Below are 22,700 nucleotides of genomic sequence, written 5' to 3'. Positions count from 1 at the left end.
CAATACATGTAGTATACTGCAGCCACGGTCAGTGCGTATTTGTAATTCTTTAATTGAAACAACGTATGGTAATTACGTATAAAATATTTGTTTAAATATTAATGTCCATGCTATTAATTAAATCAGATGACTAAATTTTAGACATAACCATCTTGATAGAAAAATAACTATTGCAATTGCTCATGTAATTGTCGCCCATCAAAATGACAAAGTGTTGATTAAACATAAGTAAAAATAAGAGACTAATTTAAGGCATGGTTAAAGACCATAGATTTTTTTTCGCCTTAGTTTTGTTTTCGATGGAATACAGTCTTATTACTTTTTATCATCTGTCTTCGGCCTACGGTAATCACACTTAATTAGTTTGGGACAAAGGATAACGTCATCAATACTTTACAGCTACCTATCTTATCCATCACTTAACCTGTCAACCAATTATCCCCAATCGTTATCCACCATTTTCCCATTAATTATCCATAACTGCTTCATTACTTTTCAATACCGACAGGTAATTTTTTTTTTTTTGGGAATGTGTAACTTAATATCATATTCATTTTTAAATTTAAATTTAAATTCTCCAAAATTAAGCTGTACAACAACCATTTATGATACCATTTAGGCGGATATCCTAATACATGTAATGATATGATTATTGTATCGTTAGAATTTCCAAACATTATAACAATATCTTCGAAAAAAAGTTTCACGGGCCATGACCATTGTCAAAAATATGTAACACTTGCTCGGAGAAATCTAAAGAAAAATCCCTAAATGTTAGTTTCGTAAAATAAAAGTTGATTTTTTGAAAATAGTGTTATATGCTTCTTTGCTTTGTTCAACATTGCGATAATTTAAGAACGCTCTGTCCTGCTTACGAGATGCATGTATGTAGCGATTGACTGAGTGTGCGTGTGTTTTGTGAGGTTGCAACTAAGGGGTAGCAACTCCAATTTGTAAAAACTCTAGCAAGCCTCGACCAGATGACAGTACATGTCGATAATAATATTTCATATTCTTCCTTTACCTGTTTTTTATACCTAAACCTTGAAATAAAAAGACATTATTATATGAAAAATAGGCTCAAAACTTGTAGATAAATCTGTTGACAAGGAAATATCAAGGTATATTAAAGATGTCAAAGTAATGTTAAATGTCTTCACGCTAATTTCTGTTTCACCAAATTAAAGATATCTTATTCTTTTGTAAAGATAACCTTCCAGTCATCAAAATGTTGCTGTATTCTTTATTATTTATAAACCCGTCGTAGATCAATGAGAGTTATCTCCCATTAGTATGAGTGTTTAAGTACAAACAGAGTTATAAACTGCTTCATACATTTTCAGATATGATGACGAAACTGAACATTTCCCTGGACATGCCTAATCATATGTCATTGTCTAAGATGCTATGGAATTTGTTCCAACAAAACTAGCACGGAGTAGTTTTTAAACTTTTATTAAAGCGATATTATTACTTGTCTATTGACGCTGTGCTTTGTACCTTTCTGTCAGTATGTATTATATATATTTTTTAATAGAAGCAAGTGGGATATAGGCACGTGTGAATTACTGAAAAAAAACAACGTAATGATAACATGAAGTTACAAGATCAACTCGTTTATTTTAATAATGTATACATGGTCCATTCATATAAAATGTAAGTAATGGGACCAGCCATTCAACAAATGACAATACAGAAAATAAATATAAATATATATATACACACAGAGTTATATGCTGAAGTGAATATATTAGTATGAGGTCGGGTGGCGCTGTGGAGAGCGCGCTCCCACTTTTCACCAAAGTGACCAGTATTCGACAACGAGGGCTTTCTCCGGATACTCCAAATTCCGCCCACATTATGATCCCTGGACGCTTAAATTTATATTATAATGTGCATCTTTGTTCTTGTTGTAAAATAAACAAAGATTACATGTGATATGATATATATATATATATAGCAGTACATCAAATACGAGTATATAGAATAATAAACACATGTATTTCAGATCTACACATTAATTAAACAAAATTAAAAACCCTGTATTATAAAATATCGATATGATATTTCTATGGAAATTACCTGGTACTATGACATTCATCTGTTCCCACATATTTCAGGTAAAGGTTTCATCAAACCATGGGGTATCATTACCATTGTCATTATGATGAAAACATTTTCCAGAAGTATATTCCATATAGATCCTCTTAATCATAGGTCAACTAGGCTTATTTTAGTACCAGATGATTTAGCAGAAAGCTCCAGTGGAGGCCGAACGCCGTCAGTTATCTTGTTATCATCTTCAAATTTCGGTAAAGTAATAGGGATCGCACTGTTCCGTCAATATGACCATGTTACAATGTTCCTCGAATGGTATAACTGTTTATCAGTGTTCACTGACTAGCATATACACAGCCTGAAGTGGGACCCTTTGTTAGTATGACCCATTGTAGTGATGTTATTTTTATCCAAAACATTACCTATTTCATTTCCTGGAATCGTGCAGTTGGGTTCTAAGAACAGTTGTGTATGCACAATATATCATTCCTAATCATACAAGGCTTAGCACTGAAGCCAGTAGTGATATAATCATACCTCATTTATTCAGAACCCAGGGCCATTTAATGTTATAATCGCATACAAAAGCTATTGGAGTGTCAATAATTGACAATGGCGCTTGATCTTCATTCAGCATTTCTTCAACGGCATCGAGTAAAGAAGGGGAATACATTAGTGGGAATTCGTCAGTGATGTGAATTGTACCAGAGCAGGGTTTATACTCCATCGGTTCGGAGTGCGGCACCTGACACATCGGCTTGCATGCTCTTCCACAGGAGTCATATGCAGTGATATAAGCAGTGGCGTCACCTGCTCCCGGATTCTTTACGCCAACGTATGTCTTTTTTGTGGACATAGTGACAGTTTCGTCAACTATTGCGTAATCTTTATACCGTCCTGAATAATCCACACCGTCAGATTGCACATAGACTCTAGAAGTACGATTATCCGACATTATACACTTTTCATGTTTTGCGAGTTCTAATTCTGTATTCAATGATAATTTATCTAATACATTTAATCTCATTTGTTGACCTACTTCTTTAGAAGGTCGTTGGTATATTATTTTTACCGGAATAAATGACCATGCATCCATATCTCTTATCCCGTCTATCACAAATGTGTTTTCATAGTCCTTGTGTAGTATTATATTGTGATCGCTAAGAATCTTCTCTACCTCTTTTGATGCTTTTCCAAGACTCCGTTTTTGCCTTCCGGCTGTGTTAGCACTTCGCCTTCCTCTAAACAGAATGTTACTTATTTGTGGAAGAAACGAAATCTGTGGAGTCTTGCACTAGTTGTTGATTTGCCCTATTATATACCCTTGGGTCGGTCAGACGTATTCCTGTTTGTGCGAGTAGGTTTCTAACAACTGAAGGTTCGGCTGGCACATATCCTATTTGTCTGTTTATCTGTGATGGGAAAAGTTCTGGATTTTCTGTTGGGATGCACTCACCTCTTACACAGCGAAACATTAATGGATTTCCACAAATCGGACAGGATGGAGGTGGATCATACTGTACCAGATTTCCAAAGAAATCACTATAACAATCAAAATTTGTTAATGATGGAAACCCGTCAACTCTTCGCATACGTTCGTGGAACATACGCGTGGAATGTGGGTAGTCCCCGGCAGGGTCGATCCCCCGTAGTCTCTGTCTATATCTAAACTGTTCCCAAATGTAATCAATATGGGCGTGAAGAACGAAAAATACTGGATCTGCTGTTGACCATTCTGAAATGCCCATAGCACCGTCTATCCAGGCATGGGGAGCATTGTGAACACTCTCAAGACTAAATATAGGCGATGCTGAACCTTCCGTGATCTGAAATCCATATGTCTGTGACAGTATGCGGTTGATGACTTGTTGAGATAAAAGTGAGCCGTCACTACCTATATTTCTTGTCAGTAGTCTTCCAAATGTTCTCCATCCCCTGAAAGGACCATTGGTTACAACCCCATTTCCGTTTCCGAAATAATGTCGGCTCCAGACCATAGAACGTGTTGGATCGACCAATTTGTAGTCGAATGTTGAATCCCAATACGGTATAGCCATGCCGAGAGCGGTTTCCATTCTGAAAAAACATTAAGACTGTTTTTGACATCTCTATCGCTAGAATATTCAATTTTTAAAGATATACTTTGCAATACATGAGTATTTTGTTATCTTTAACATCCATTCGTTAAATCCTTTAAATAACGTGCTATTGAAGTATTGCGTATCGCTGATGTAAAATAAACATTGATTTTTTTTTTTCATTTTATTTATTTGTGTATTTATCTGTGCTTTTCATCACGATGTATGGGGGATATTCAACTGAAAAAGATAATCCCTGCAGCTTAACACATAATACTTACAACAAAAGGTAGATCCTGTGCCAGCCGTAGAAATTAGGCCCTCCGTGTGCAGAACGTGACGCTATTCCTTGATGAAAATTGGCAAGGACGTCATATCGATTAGGATATACGTCCTATTATTGTAAAAAAAACAAAAAAACATATGAAATATACAGATAAATATATCAGGATTTCCTTGCGACTGTTTACACTTTATATGTTGAGGTATTGCAGAAACGTAACTTCCAACCAAATTCACTCATATTTTCCATCATCGTCGAAGAAGTGGGTTTCATTCCATTTCACCTTTGCAACAAGAAAATTACAAAGAAACTACTGTAAACTCTTGGTTTAAAGTGGTTTAAATGATATTTTTCTCTGTGTGCTTATAATATTGAGCGAAATTATAAATGGGCAAATATACGTTTTCTTATTTTTTAATGACATATACTGACTATTTTGTAGTAGCACTAATTTTCCAAACCCGCTAAACCACTCAAATTTTACAAAGGTGTTAATGAATGTACCAATATTACTACGTTTAGTCTGAGTAAGAATGATAGGCGCAAATATGCAGACAGAATCTGAATAAAGAGGGTTATAATCGAACTTTTGCATCTGGTGCAAGTAGTGTGCTTGTAGTATTTACCGTTTGCATTTTAAGCCAATTCAACCTTCCTGCAAAATCATTCCATTCCTGCTGAGACAATGTTCTCACTTCCCTTCTGCGCCTGCGCGATAAACTCAATGTGAGTTGTCTTTTATGTCGATGATTCCAATGATCTCCAGCAATCTTCCTAAATAGAGACCCAATGTAAGACAGCGTTTCATTAGATACCTCCTCGTGATACCTGGTCCCAGCGGTTTTCCATAGGTACTGGTTTATACAGAAACTGTTGATATCTTGGGATGGAAAGTCTGTCACGCTGAGATTCCAAGTTCTCTCCGAATAGCATGATGATAGCTCGTCTGGCATTTTGATTGGCTGTATCAGACACGTGACTTCTGGTAACAGCATCATGCAACCAAACAAAACAACATGCACCCCTATCAGCTCCATGTTGATAACGCGGATCATCTGAAACACGACAATATATCAATAAGAAAAAACCTGCAAAAAGAAAATATCCGGGAATTCTCCTAATGAGATTTCTCATTTTACCGTACAGTATAAACAGAAAATGATACTGTACCAATAATGACATGACGTTTTAAACACCTTTATTAATACATTTTAGATTGGTAAGAAATTTTCTGTTTAATCGCTTTCAAAGCAGAAAAAATAACACAGCATATATATACATAAGTATGTAGTTGCTATGTAGCCACGAATATAAATACAACACATATTGTATCATAATGTATCATTAACATTACCATATTGCATGGACTAACCACACACCACGAAAGTACCCATGAATTATTTGAAAGCTCCAAACCACGGGGAAAAGTTTACACGATCATTTCATATTATAAAATAAATAGAAAAAGCAACAGCAATCATTCAAGCAGCACAAAAACAGACGTTTGTTATACTTCACATTTCTCAATAATGTCAATAATGCAGTAGAGCTTTTAGTCAGATGTTTTAATTAAATTTTGGGTTCGTTAACGGCGTGGAAATGATATGTAATTGATATATAATATCGTTTTTTGTAACATTGTTGTCAATTTGTAGTTGTTAAGTCAGCTATGTTTATCACAAACTATTCAAAGCAATCAATATATTTGCATTTGGCTACAAAAATTATTGGGCACATATGCATAGATTTCAATAGATAAATGTCGTCAATAGATATGTTAAATGATGATTACTAGTGAAAGTTAGATATATATATTTCGGGATATATTGCACCCCATTAAGGAAGTATTCTGACAATAATTATTAATTATTCCATTTAAATGTCAAATTTGACCAGTTAACAATTCAGATTACAAGTGATATGTAACATTGATTTATGTCAGGTGTCAATCTCGTAGTTAATACACGGCAACCAGTGTAACAAGAGAGGATTGTCATTTTGACACATGATGACATTTAAAATAATTAAAATAACATATGTTGAATGATAATATCAATTTTGATCTGTCACTGAGCATATTATTTGATGACCTTCGTATCAACGAAATACATTTATTATTTGTAATCTCGTTAATTTCATTATTTGATAATTAAAATAAATTGCATCAATAGACATAACACAGGGACCCGGTTTCATCAACGTTCGTTACCTTAAGGAAACTCCATTTTCCATATGAAACCAAAACAAAATGTAAGAAAGTTTCTAGATTAAGATTTGTCCTTATATTCAATAATGCTTTCATAAGAAAAAGTTATAAGTCGATGTAGTGCCTTAAGTTAGATAATATGGATGGAACATCTATTCGAAATGTCTTGCTGTGGGTGTTACTAATTGGTATAAATTGCGGAAGGCTACTACAGGTAACATTTGAGAACCTATCGTTCCTTTGCTTACAATTAAATGGCATTTCCAAATATAATTAATGGATTCTTCTTTGAATGCTTAAGAATGACACATTTATTGACTGTGGTTGATGGTCGTGATTTTAGTCTCAATTCACATGACCTTTAGAATGGAGGAAGCATGACGTAGGAAGTTATATACGATTCGTAATGACCACCCTTACTAATCTTAAACAAGTATGACAGGCTTTTCCAGCTGCCCTGTTAGTATTGAATTTTGTCTTCTTAACTGTAACTGGTAAGATTTATTTAACAAATTATTCTAGAATGAAAGTATATATGATAGGATGCTAGTATAAATAGTATCTACCCTTAATTAGATTCACAGTGAATAACATTTAACGCTAATATCTATCAGGTTGATCTTATCACATATGAAATATAGTGTGTATATCCAACTGTAATTGTGTACAAAAGAATATTGAAAAACAAAAATATAAAATGAAATGAAATGAAAAATAATCAAAATATAAAGTATATTATACATAAGCACTGATTGCAGCAACAGTTTCTCATGACTTTTCAATAATTGTTGAGTTATTTATATATAAGACCATCAGGGAAACTGGCAACATCAATAAGAGGCCCGACAAAAATCAAAGGAAAATAAAAGACCAAAACTCGCATATCGTATAACTTTGAAAATATCAAATATGAATTGTAAGCAAAAGTCAGAGTCAGTCAATAGAGTAACGGAATAGTTTAGCGAAATGCTATTAAAATGCTGGTGGGATTAAAACTCACATATAAGATATGTATTGAGTATGCTTGTTATGTTATATACATATGTATATATATATATATATAGTTAATATGTTAATAAATGTCATCTCAGGACAATGACTTCTGTCTATCCCTATACATAAGATAACATGTATGCAATCACAGGTGTTAGCTATCATTAAATATCCGGGTCATACAGGTTTTGCATGTCACTTCAGAAATAATTGTCAGTTAAACCCCATTCAGAAAGTAGCAAACTTTATATGCAAATAGTATGCTAACTCTGATACTGTTTGACATAAAAAATTGATTGATTAATTTAAAAAATATGAAATTTTGAGTGATGTTTGATCAATGCCATTGGTCTGATCCGGCCATAAAACAACATTAAGTAATGATGGATCAGACAATGCTGTATGCGTCAAATAAAATTTTGATTTTGAAACAAAAGGATGTGATTGTCCTCATAGAACCCTCCTTTCTGTCTAATAACATAATTTAACAATTAATGATATCAGAAATGTAGAAACATCGTTGTTTGAAAAAAATAGTCTCATATCGAAAAAAATGTCCCAAATGTTTTAATTTAGACGCTACACATTAAGTATGATCTATTTAACTTTTTCTCAGTCATTACTTAGTTCCGATCTAACTCTATGACTACATAAAAAACGTTTTCTTTTTCTTCTTCTTCTTCTTCTTCTTCTTCTTTTAACAGAGGCGAATGAAAAAAATAAGGAATCTCCCGTTTCCATAATTAGTATAAGATATTGATGTTTTCTCATGAAACCTATCTATCTTATTTGACTTTGTAGTAGCCTTTTTAACTAAAAGCCATAATAAATTTTTGGGCAAGATTTTTCATTTTCTGTTTATCATTATTTTAATCTTTCATTTATTAATGTTTTGTAACGTTTTTCTGATTATTTCGGTGTTTTAATCTATTCCTTGTCTAATGCACCTGAACTTCTATACGGAACTTAAATAGAAACATGAATGATTTCGCATTCACAAATATATTCTGCCATAAAATGCGGCTCTTATAGTACCAAGCGAACTTAAAAGCATCACGTATATCGACGTATGTTTAATTCATATCTTTTGCTGTGTTTTCAAATAGAATAAATAACTTAAACATAAATGTATCATAGAGATCTGATAGTCGTGGTGAAATCATATATGATTCTATAATTAAATTAATTGACATACGATGACATATTATCCGGGAGTGCCCATAAAGGATGTGTGGTTTACAAATTAGCATGGAACCATGAACCACAACCGTGAAACCATTGCACCACGGCCAATGTCTTGTAGGACAAGAAATCATTATTGTAGGTACAGCCTAGAACTGAGGTTTTAATTATGGTATGTACATAGTCCAGAACTGAGGTTTTAATTATTGTAGGTACTGCCTAGAACTGAGGTTTTAATTATTGTAGGTACTGCCTAGAACTGAGGTTTTAATTACTGAGGTTTAATTACAGTGCTTACAGTATGTGTTTTGTTATGCTGACTCCAGGAATTGGTTCTGTTGATTGTGCCCGGAAATATAAAACCTGAATGACAAGTGGTACTTAGTAAATAATAATGCTTTCCTTGTGCCAGTGTGGTTACAAATCATGTTTCTTATGTAAGTTATTTATGATGTAGGCGGTGATTACCTATTTAAATAGAGTAACATTTCTGTCGTGTATCTGTCTTTATTATGTCATCTGTAAGGAAAGTGGTAGATACGTCATCAGAAAAGGTGCCCTTTAAACAGTATACGATATCAACAAGATTTCTTTTTACCTTTTTGGGTACATTCGTTTCGTTACAAAGCATAGACACATTTATGTCAATTTAGTATGGCATTGAGTTAATGTAATGTAAATTGTTAAGACGTGTTTCTGTTTCATCATTTCAGTTATTTTAATCAAAACTTTTTGCCATATTATAAAATAACAACCCTTACTTAGAAACTGTATTGATATTCAGATATAAGTATTACCTTATTATTTATATTTTCTATGTTACCTTTGAACTAAATATCATTGCATGCGATGTATTATTATGCGATATACATGTACATATATCGCAAATTAAGAATTTAACTGTATACTAAACACTTGAATATCCATAAACATAGAAATGATCCTATCATGTATATTTCAGCATTTATCTGAAACTTCCGCATTCAATTAAGAAAATACCATTTGCTTAATAATCACATCACTATTCAAAATAACGTGTTCTGAAATCATGTTGGAAATTGATTATATCCACATAAGTTATTGGGATTTTTACAGTGTTTTATACAGAGTTTGATAATACATTCGTCGCCGGTTTTGGTTTTGGTTTGCTTATCATTACCGGTACCCCCTACTAAACAGACTTTTCAAAGACGAAAATACAATAACAACAAATATCACACACACACACACACACACACACACACACACACACATATATATATATATATACATGTATATATAAATAATATCAAGTTGAAATGCATTAAAATATGTACACACCTGTTTTATTAATTGTATTAAGCTATTAAATATTTTATATGAAGGATACTATATTATAAGTTGCACTATACTGTAATTCACTTAGATTCGCGAGCTAGCCTTTTCATACATATTTGCGACATGATTTTGCGATAGCTGATCAAGAAATGACATTGAATTCGCGAATGATGAACCATAAAAGTCACGGACCGCCACCCAAAGGTGCTATTTTCGAACAAATTATCGCGAATGATTGGAATTCATGATTTACTCTCGCCACGTACATTGTATATCTGACTTTGCATACTGTTTTACGTCCATAAAATATCCTATAAAAGTCTGCCCACTGTCACTTCCTTGTGGGTATTTGCGCATATTTCAAGAAGGACGTAATAGGAGACGTTGGACCCGTTAATAAAGACTCACTGGCAGGCAAACATCAGAAACATTGTATATTGTCTTATATATATATTATTTTATATATATTATTTTGTATCATTTTGTATCATTTTGTCATTTGTTCTTTGTATCGGATATTCGTGATTAGTTGGTTGCACTCTAAAATGAAATGGGTTTTCCCAACAGGTTCACCTGCGTCCGTCCGTCCGTCCGTCTGTCTGCATATCCGTCATTTTTTTTCTTCACTTAATTAATGGCCACATAGTCACTTATAGAATAATTCATATCTAGAAATAGGACTAAATTCGTATATGACAGTGGAATATCAAATAGGATTCTGAGTTATGAAATCTAAATTTGTTCAATATCATTGAGCCTTGACTTTAATACTGACATTATATCATTAAGAAAATATTATTTTCAACAAAATGGTAATCTTGTGATGATCTTCCGTGGGACAATGTAAGCCAATAAATATACGTGTACATTTAAATAAATACACATTGAACGTGTACCTAAGAACACATAATTTGCTTAAATGTCCACAATTGAGTATAATGTAAAATTGATTAAAAATGATAACGCTAATCGTTGTGAAGTATTTTCCAGAGTTGTTTAAGTTTTCCTTGTAGAAAAGATTACAAGGACAGTATTAGATAAATATAAATATTTGATTATCATTATTTGACACCCATTGCCTGGCAGACGTTCTCTATATCTCACATAACAACAACAACAATAACATGCATGTAACCATAATTTTAACATACACATACGGCTATCTCAACCAATTATAAATGCGTCTGTATTATATGAATTTTATCTTTTGTGCCTATTTTTTCACTAATCATGGAAGAGAAGTTTGATGTATTTTATTTTTTATTTGTATATTAAGGCAGTTGACGATGATTTGTTTACAATGTATAAGCATGGTGTAATCTTAAAACAGAGCTACTTACGACAAGGATTCTGATGAGTGGCTTCGGCAGGTGTGGCCGTTCGATGATCGTTATGATATTTATATACATGCACATCTCAAGAATAGTAATATATTCCAGTAATCACGTGTTAACTTCATGGCTGTCGTGACTGACAGTGGGTGTCAAATATGTCACATCCACGACGTCCATTCAAACCACTGACGTATCATAATTTCGTCTTTATTCAGCTGAGATAGGAAAATGATAATCTGCTGTTTATTTGCAGTGATAAATAATTTGTGGTTTTATCAGGTTTATTATTTTGACGGGTCGTCTGGATCTTTGCAAGTATAATGACATGTCCCTGGTAATGCTACGTAGGTTATCGAGTCCTAGTCCTTCCTTCTGTGACGTATATTCCGTAAATGAACCATTCCCAGTGCATTTATTTCCATTCGTTGCCAATGTGCAAGTTTTCTTTATAGAAAAGTAATATTAGTCATTAGTTGCAGTGATTTCGGAAATAGATTATTCTAATTTATGCCCGTTCGTAAAGGAAACATCAGCGTGATTTTTATGACTCTTCCTCCTTTTAATAAAACCACAGAGTCTTTCTGTGAAACCAAAGCAAAAACCACAGGTAAATTAATTCTAACATATTCTATTATGCACACCTACAATAAAATATACAAACATTTGTATATTTTTTTCAGTTTCTGTGAACAGCGAAATAGATCTGCTATTTCACTAAATTCAATATTAAACAGGAGTCCGAGAATTCTAAATTTGTTCACGATCACAGAGCTTTAACAGTGACTGAGTGTATATCAAGAAGATTTTAAGAAAATATCGCTTTTATTGTGAATTAATAGTTCTACCTCTTTCAAAATAATCGAAGTTTGTCGGTGTATTTTTTTGATAATGTTTGACATATCATAACTCAGTACTTCAGGAGTGAAATATATACAATTACATTGTGGGGGATTCAAACTATATATTTGATTAATTAGTGGTGCGATTAAAATATTTCGGGATTAACTGAGTCATATTTGTCTTTACAAAGCTATAAAACGGAACAAAGAAAAATGTTTTTGTGAGAAGCCGAATTTACAATTTTTTTTTATATTTGTGATAAAGAGTTGCTAAATCATGCCTTGATTTATGGATAGGTAAACAATCATGTCTGAGTCATTATACAATTTATTCATTTAAAAAACAATGATTTCTCATGAACACATTAACTACTGTGTTCAATCATGAGCCAACATTGCATAAGCTAATTGGATTTTCGAATCATATCTTAGGTCTGGTTGCAATAACCTTTAAAAGCTCGTAGTTATTTTGTACAAAGCTGTGTCAGCTTGCCAACACAAATCAAAATAGATTTTACAACAATTTTATACATACTTTGTGATTTTTTTCCAGAAAAGCTGTTGTAAATGCTTTAAGTAATTTGATACATATACATATATATATATATTATAAACTGATAACTGGCTCTTTGAAAAACTGATCGCTTCTAATTTCATTAAATCAAAATGGAAAATTGTTGGGAAAAACTTTTTTCGTTTGCTTGCTACTTTTATTGGACATTACGTAGGATATGCATCATGACATTTGTTCTTTCTGTTGGTAAGGTGATAGACATGCTGTAAAAATATCCTCGGTTCCAGTGTACCAAAAACATACCACGTCTGTTAATATAGCGAGTGCCAATCAGCCGTTTATAATTACCCTTTAGCACGTTCATCAATTACTAGTATTTGATTTTGTTGTTAATGTCCTGTACTAACAATGCCAAAGTGTTTATGAGAATAACAAAATTAGTTTATATTTTTTGTTTAATAAAGATATATCAAAATGTATTTGCTCTGGATAATTTGACAAAGAGGTGGGAATTTGTTCATGCACCAGTAGCTAAATTATCTAATTTGCTTTGTATTAGTTTAACCATATTTCATTGGCATGCAAAATGACAAAGGGATTTGTCAGTAAGTTATATTCCAACTTATAGACGACTATTCACATAATGCATATATAAATTATCTAACATAGTCACATGGTGACATTTATGAATACAAACTATTTTTAAATGTCATAATTATATTAGATATGTTATATTTATAGTGTGCCTGTGTCTCATAAACGGTTGATAAAATATTCATATAGATATAGATACGGGGGAAAGAGGAGGGGGAGAAAAAGAGAAGGAGAATTTATACTGATGATGCTATCAGTATATATAATATATAAGATTATAGAGATGGATTGACAAGGCGATTGGGAAGCTATATAATTATATTGAGCTGGAAATAAAGTGACGAATCAATAAAATCTACCTGACCTTACCAGGAAGTGACATGAAGCATTTTTCTATTGTCATTACGAGATATATTCAAATCATCCCTACAAAGACTATATATAGTAATGCTACCTTTATACCATGCTGGTTATAGGTTTGAGTTCAAAACGCAAGTTGGCATATAAATGACAGATAAGAAAGCAATGATAACAATCTTCACAGGAATGCCCACATCGACACTCAGTTAATCTTTGAGATTTGCTCTATACAAATAACAATTCAGACAGCTTGTTCGATTTCGAAGACAATGAAGAATATTCAATTTTCTAGGCTCATGATAAAAAACCGATTATAAGGTTTGTTGTTTGCAGACATTGATTTTTTTTACATTATTTAAGAAAATAGAGTTTAAAGCATAAATTACTTTGTATTAGAATATGTGCACATGTAGTCATGAACTGCATTGATTAAATCCCATAAAAAGTGATATCATTTGTACGATAAACCAATCTAATTAAAATTTGATGTTCATTATCTACTCCATAAACCCTTCAAGCGGAGTTTACGAAGCAGAAAATAAACATCTAATTTCAATTAGATTGATGATGAACAAAACTTTTTATAATACCGCAGAACTTGACTATGGTGGTTGGATATAGCCTAAGGAGTCTAAAATCAAGGACATTTCAGACTACTCCGTTAATTATTTTCTGACATTTCAGACTCCACCATTAATTATTTTCAGACATTTCAGACTCCTCCGTTAATTATTTTCTGACATTTCAGACTCCTCCGTTAATTATTTTCTGACATTTCAGACTCCTCCGTTAATTATTTTCTGACATTTCAGACTCCTCTGTTAATTATTTTCTGACATTTCAGACGCCTCCGTTAATTATTTTCTGACATTTCAGACTCCTCTGTTAATTATTTTCTGACATTTCAGACTACTCCGTTAATTATTTTCTGACATTTCAGACTCCGCCATGAATTATTTTCTGACATTTCAGACTACTCCGTTAATTATTTTCTGACATTTCAGACTCCTCCGTTAATTATTTTCTGACATTTCAGACTCCTCCGTTAATTATTTTCTGACATTTCAGACTCCTCTGTTAATTATTTTCTGACATTTCAGACGCCTCCGTTAATTATTTTCTGACATTTCAGACTCCGCCGTTAATTATTTTCTGACATTTCAGACTCCTCTGTTAATTATTTTCTGACATTTCAGACGCCTCCGTTAATTATTTTCTATCTTACTACCGGTAATTACGATTACTTGTTAAGAATGTTACTAGGTCAATGGAAAAAATATGACAGGCGTATGTGGCATTATCTACAGAAGGTCGCTATCAGGAACTATGTTAAAACGACATACATGTATATTATGTTCTAGATACATTTAAAAACATTTCATGTATGTCAGATAAATCAAACTTACATGCTATCTCTTCAGTGCACCAAATGACATTTGTGCCAGAAAGAGCATTACATTGTATATTATCGAAACCTTTGTTATTATTTCTCAACCATAAGCAAGTTCTGCAATTCCTATGGAGACAACTTTATGACTCATGCCCTAATTATAACCGGGCCTCGAACTCACGATCTACGGCACCAAATCGCATAGCTTATACCGCTGTGCCACATCGGCGTTCTTATAAAAAAAGAACGTTTCAATAGCGCAGTAATGGTCAGCCTGATATCCTGATATGATCATAGTGGTGAAATCACGAATCACATTAAAAGATAGCTAAATGAAACAGTTGCTTGACACATATTTTTTATTTGGTGAATCAAGGTACTTTAATTCAAATAATATGAAACTTCATAAAACATACTTTTTTTTCAAATATTTCTTTATATGTATGGCTAGTAATTATTTTGGCTGACGAAGTGTAAGAGCAGTTATTGCACTGTTTACTATCAATTGGCTTCACCACGATGATTAGCACTGTACGCCCACTGATATAAAGATAAGAACGATCGGAAAAATATTCTTCAACATGGCAACACTAAATTGGTTAAGTGTGTTTCTTGTTTTGGGATGGTTTAGTGTTGCGTCAACAGGAAAAGAAAAACGAATATTGTTAAGCGATCCTAATTACCTTCAACAGGAATTACATCAGATACAGGTGAAATTGCAGGAATATGAGGCGACTAAAAACCAGGTAACCACTTTACTGTCGACAGTTTCATCACAGGAACACGATATGTCGATACTACAATCTAAACTGTCAGCTGTTGAAGCTGAAGTTACTACACTTCAACAGACACTAGATTCAACTAAGAAATCGGAGGCAGCCCTGCAAGCGGAGCTGGCAACACGAAATTCCGAGGTCGCCACACTTCAGGCAAATGTTAGCGATCAAGGACATAAATTGGCTTCCCTTCAGTCAAAAATTATGACACAGGAATTGAATATGTCTTCGATACGATCTGAACTCTCTGTGGATAAATCTGATATTATTTCTCTTCAAGCAGCAGTCATCGCAAATGCATCAGATATTTCTATGAAACTTGCAGCTCAAGAGGCGAAATTAACAAACCTGAAGTCACAGATACACAGCGAACAAGGCGGTAAGTACTACATCTCAACCTTCGACTTGTGCTTTATGTGTAAGGAGACGCCACTTAAATGGAACACTTTTTCAAGTGTACCGAGCAGCGTTCTTATTTCTTTCTAAAATACACGTGAATGGCAATTTTGACATTGGTTTTTCTACAATGTACAAAAAAGAGATTAAGAATATACACCAAGAACGACATCAGGGCCCAGTTGTTCAAAAGGTGATGGGCTTCATCACTTGATTCATTTCTCATTTGTTACAAAACCTGCCAGTATATCGTCTTGAAATTATGCCAGTTGAAGAGAACTAAGAATTACTGAATTTCATAAAGTGTGGTCAAGTAAGTTCTACCAGAAAATTTTATATCATGATTTGAAAAATGTTATCAAAATGTGATTAGCCTAATCACTCTTTGAACAACTGGACCCAGAACGTACCTCGTGATGAATACGTAGATTAAAATCAATAATTAAATATGTTACATTTGATATCAAGAGGAAGTTTTGTTTGTCTAATATATTCTCGATACCGGAAACAAATAGGTAATCATATACAAATGTAGTATTATGCTATTGAATACTGAAGTATTAAATACTAGCATTAAAACTTTTTGTATTATTTCATCTTAACCATAGTTTAATCGCAGCTGAAAATTTACTTTCATGACTTTGCCTACAGGAAACAAAGGAACAGTTTACATCCGCTGGGGAAGAAAGGATTGTCCAACAGATAATGGCACACACCTTGTCTACACTGGTAACTTTGTACTCCCGTCCTATATCTAGTGATATGTATTGGATATTTTTGTATTCAGCCATACATATACCCTTACAAACTCATCAGTGATTTTAATCAGCATATCTTCTATGAAGTAATCCTCAGCTGCAAAAACATAAACATTGAGTTAATCATACACGAACCTCGTCATCTCAAAGTCGGTAGGGGTAATGGGGATAAAAACTTCGAGATATCCCAAATATTCGAGGTGACAGAGTTTTCAGATTTTGAGATAACGAAGTTTGAGTCTATCACATTTGCAATACCAAGTCTACCAACAATGTAATTTTGCGCCAATATATTGTTGACAATTTCAGAACTACAATGTATATCTAGAGGTAAGAAAGAGAATTAGTATGCTGCTTCTGTCCATTCTAGGTTACGCAGGAGGGTCCAACTCTGCACATACCGGTGGTGCGGCGGAAATGGTGTGTCTACCTTCGGATCCCACATGGGGACCCCACAAAAACATTCAGCACTATAACCCTGCCCACATGTATGGAGCCGAGTACGAAGACACGCTTCTATTCAACATGCCGAACCAGGATGAAGACGTCCCTTGTGCCGTTTGTCGTAGTTCTTTCCATTCGACGTCTATAATGATACCTGGGCGTGAACAATGCTACCCAGACTGGGTTGAAGCCTATCATGGCGTTTTGTCCGCCGGAAGTATCGGTTCTCCGAGCCCCACTCAATATACATGCGTCGATGAGCATCCACAGGCACTGCCTGGGGGAGGTATTACAAACAGCGAAGGGAGACTGCTCTACCAGGTTAGAACAGTTTGTGGATCTCTACAGTGTCCACCGTATGAGGATGACAAGGTCCTGTCGTGTGTCGTGTGCTTAAAGTAATTAAGGTAGAAAATCATCCACGTGTTTATTCTTGTAATAAATTGTATAAAAGTCCCTTTGGATTGATACATTATACTTATCAACATATTATTTTATATATTCGAAATGGTGTTCGAAATGTAGCAATGGATACAATAGTCCGTACCGGCACGTCTTCGTCTTCCAAGGAGGTGTTAGTAGATCACACATTGGTCAGGTTACTTACCATTTTCATGTATATAGTTGCGTACACCACCCGCACACATATGACCGCACAGAGTCCGCACAAAAGTGCGTTGTTATATTGTATCGCAAAAATGGGCATTAACATATCGCTTATAGTTTATTACGAATTTGTTGATCAATATTGCGAATGACAAATGTGTGTGTCGTTTGAGTTCGAAAACAAAGCTTCGACTACCTGCATAGATTTCCGGGTAGATAAAATGATATTCCATCAATCTAAAACGATTCAGTAAAGAACATTGTACTTATAAGCTGTCTTCTGGATGACACACCACAGCATAAACTCACAAGAGCATCGCGAACGGACGCGTAAGTCCCTTTTCAAGACTTAAAATAAAAAAAATAAAAAATAAAATACCCCAATTAACTGCAGACCACTGACCATGCCATAAATCTTGAACTAATTATTGACGGAGAGGTGGATAACGGGACAGATGGACGGACGGATACAGATGGTATACCAGATTAACTCTGTTGAAAATCGACGGGCGTACGAGTTCAAATATAAGAAAAAAAGAAAAAAAAAAAGCAAAAAATATACTTTACTACTATTTATTCAATTACTGAGAATGCAACTTTCTGTGTACTTCAAATCAAATGGATACCCGTCTCAAAGCTCAGAAGGAAACATACATGCACATCTACACACTGTACCAACACTCCTGTGGGGTTCCACAGATTCACAAATTGAAGAGGAGTTGTAAGGGCATTTTATCTGCGAACGGGTGGCACATCCAGGCAAACTAATTCGAGTATATCCGCTAATTTCGTGGCGATGGTGAAACAATTTGCAGTCTATAATTTAAAATTTATGCACAGCAAACATTCCATGTTATACAGTACAGTATTTACAGGTTTGCGCTCAATTGCTGTAAACAATACACAAATCCCTTCTGAGGAAAGTGATCAATCCATTTTGACCGGGATGTTGTGCGATACACACCTTTAGTTTGGTTGGGCAAGACGAATCCTCTCCTATGGCCAGTATTCTTCTAAATTGCGCAACCTTGACTTCGAACAGACTTTTCAGCAATGAAGATACATGAAACGATGCTACGATAAGGCAAACTTTAAAGATATTAATAGAGAAATCAGGAATATACCGAGGGAAGAGATAATGAATGAATCAAACAATATAAATGAAAACTGGGAATTATTCAAGAAAATCATAAAGGACATAGAGGACAAATATGTGCCAACTAAATTGATCAGGATTGGGAGTAACAACATCAGCAATTTCCCTGCGGACAAAACTACACTGGAGATGATTAAGAAAAAAAACATTCACTTTCAACCTTCGAAAAAAATTTGAGCATAATTTAGCAGCTAAAGCCAAATTAAATACTAAGGCCATATGGAGATACATCAATTCTAAGTCAAAAGTGAAAACTGGCATTGGTGACTTGTACAGCATACCAGAAGACAAGAACTCTACAAAAGTTATAAACGACAATGAAAAAGCAGAAGTACTTGCAAAGTTTTTCAGCAAAGTTTTTGTATCAGAGCCCAAAAAAATAAAGAGGATATACCAAAAATTCCAAATCAAACAGTAAATGTGGATATGATACCTCTTAAAGTTAACCACCAGCAAGTATATGAATATCTCTCAAAGCTTAAACCAGATAAATCACCAGGACTCGATGAACTACATCCTACATATTTGAAAAATACGGCCATCTCAATAAGCAGACCAATATCAATTATATTTAATCAATCGCTCTTATCCGAGGACCTACTATTAGACTGGAAAAAGCAAAAGTGTGTGCCATTTACAAGAAGGGCGACAAGTGTGAGGCTGGAAATTATCGTCCTGTCAGTCTGACATCGGTTGTTTGTAAAACATTGGAAAGTATTATAAGGGAACACATAACAAAACACATGAGGATTAACAATTATTTTTCATCAAGGCAGTATGGATTCTTATCTGGAAGGTCAACTTCACTTCAATTACTGGAAGTGCTACACAAGTAGACAGAGGCGCCCGATAATGGTTTGGTTTGGTTTGGTTTTATTTGTTTAACGTCCTATTAACAGCTTGGGTCATTTAAGGACGGCCTCCCGTGCGTGCGACATGTATGCGTGTGGTGAGTGCGTATGTGTATTTTGGGAGGCTGTGGTATGTTCGTGTTAAGTCTCCTTGTGATAGGCCGGAACTTTTGCCGATTTATAGTGCTACCTCACTGAAGCATACTGCCGAAGACGTCTAGCAGGACACCCCACCCGGTCACATTATACTTACAACGGGCGAACCAGTCGTCCCACTCCTTGTATGCTGAGCGCTAAGCAGGAGCAGCAACTACCATTTTTAAAGACTCTGGTATGTCTCGGCCAGGGGACAGAACCCAAAGCCTTCCTCACAGGGGCGAACGCTCAACTAAAGGCCAAAAGTGAGGCAGTGTCAAGGGAGACGTTAGGAAGAAGAAAGTTGTTAAGAAAGAAGTGAAAAGATAATATCCCAAATTCAGTCGCCTCTTACGATCATGCAATGGGGGCAGCAGGTACAATTCTTACGCCCTACCTGCAGGGCAGGCTCGATAATGGCAATTCTATTGATTGCATATACATGGATAACAAGATGGCTTTTGACACCGTCCCTGATATGCGTCTCATCAACAAGCTTAGCTCTTACGGTTTCTCAAACCAAATCGTATCATGGGTTTCAAACTTCCTATCAGGTCGACAACAGAAGGTTACAGTGAATGAAGAGGATTCAGAGTGGAAAGTTGTTACTTCTGGGATACCGCAAGGATCTGTATTGGGCCCACTCCTCTCCGTCATCTTCATCAACGAACTTCCAGGCTTGGTAGATTCAGACATGTACCTTTTTGCAGATGATACAAAAATTTTCAAATATTAACTAAGGGAGAAGATACAATAAAACTGCAAAAAGACTTAGATACTATGTGCAACTGGAGTGAGGAATGGCTTCTGAAAATGCATCCGGATAAATGCAAACACATGCATATAGGAAAAGAAACAGACTTGGCCACATAACAACATCTAAGGAGAAAGATATAGGAGTAACCTTTGAGCCAGAATTAAGTTTTGAAAACCATATAAGTGAAAAAGTTAAAAAAAAAAAAAAAAAAAAGCTAACTCAATGTTTGGTATGCTAAGAAGAACTTTCCAGTTTATGGACATGAAATTATGTATACCATTATATAAATCTCTAGTCAGATCTCAGCTTGACTACGCGAGTGCAGTATGGTTTCCTTATAAATACAAACATATCGATCCAATTGAAAACGTACAGAGAAGAGCCACGCGATGCCTACCTAGACTACATAACTCAACGTATGAAGAAAGATTAAAAAAAAAATTACCTACGTTATCATACAGGCGCGTGAGGGGAGACATGATCGAAATATACAAAATGATCAGTGGAGTGTACGACCAAGAATGCTGTACCTTCATAAAATTGTGGTCCAACATGTCGGAGAAGAACAGTGTTAGAGGAAATTCTAAAAAACTTTTTCCACAAAGAGCAATATCTTCTCTCAGAAGAAACTATTTCACTGTGAGATCAGCGAGGATCTGGAATTTTCTGCCGGAAACCGTGATATCTGCCCCTAACACAAACTGTTTTAAGAACAGACTTGATAAATTCTGGGAAAACCAAGACATCATTTATAATTACAGAGCCGATATATCAATATAAACTTTAAAATAGCATTTAATGGAACTGAACACTAACTATTTATTATGATTTGTACATACCTTATTATTATATCAATGTGTATACATTGTATATATATATTGTATGTTGAGTCCAGTATAGAGGATCAATCAATCCTGATCTGGAAATAAACTTAACTTAACTATGAAACCACATGTGACTCAGACAAGTCTCAACTAGATCCGTCTAACCCTCCACAAATATTTAACCTAATGCACAAACACTCGCCAAATACAAGATTTACATGCAAATACAGTCTGACACGTGATACTCCTTTGGTCTACTCTGTAAGACATGCCATCCCCATCATGACGGCGCGCGGTAACTGTACCAAGATCTAAATACATTTTAACAAGGAGTTGACCATCTGAGATTCCTAATATATCAATTGCTACGTCATCCATCTAGAGTTGGTTAACACTCGCTTTACCCTTGACAAGTGATTGTCTGAGACGTGGACAATCTCCTGCAAATAACACAATCCGTGTTAGGAACCAGACAATTATCTTAGCTAGCATCAAAGTAGAAAAGCCTGACAGTATGTTTTGTGAATCTGACGTGTTTGGTGTGGTGTAAATTTTAAAATTATTCTTAATTTTTTCGAATACATTTTTTGTTTTATTTTATCGTTTTATTTTATTTGATCGTGACATGAAGTGTTGATGGAGTTGATATATTACTCTTTATCCAGGTAAACACACGAAAACCGCAAACGGATGTACACTAATCTGGTTCGGGGACTAATAGCGATCGCCCAAGGGGGCCATAGTCACCGTTTATTCTAAATTTATTTTTTTGTTTCAAATGTAGCCACGCCCAGGACAAATTAAAAAAAACATATGCATATGTTGTATAATTGTTTCCGTCGCTCCAAC

At 34.5% G+C, this 22,700-nt stretch overlaps 1 protein-coding gene across 1 annotated transcript; it reads right to left on the bottom strand.

Moving 5' to 3' along the window:
- Positions 1 to 1,595: 1,595 nt before the first annotated feature.
- Positions 1,596 to 11,548, bottom strand: LOC117337684 (tyrosinase-like protein 1). The gene is given in 5 exon segments (XM_033898784.1): positions 1,596 to 3,319; positions 3,321 to 4,134; positions 4,418 to 4,530; positions 5,046 to 5,474; positions 11,458 to 11,548. Coding segments are annotated over 5 exon segments (2,154 nt in total). The 5' UTR covers positions 11,533 to 11,548; the 3' UTR covers positions 1,596 to 2,596.
- Positions 11,549 to 22,700: the final 11,152 nt, after the last annotated feature.

Source organism: Pecten maximus, chromosome 11, assembly GCF_902652985.1.
Source record: "Pecten maximus chromosome 11, xPecMax1.1, whole genome shotgun sequence".
In the NCBI taxonomy this organism is placed as follows: domain Eukaryota; kingdom Metazoa; phylum Mollusca; class Bivalvia; order Pectinida; family Pectinidae; genus Pecten; species Pecten maximus.
Note: the sequence above shows the minus strand (reverse complement) of the source record. Positions and strands in the feature narration are given on the sequence as shown.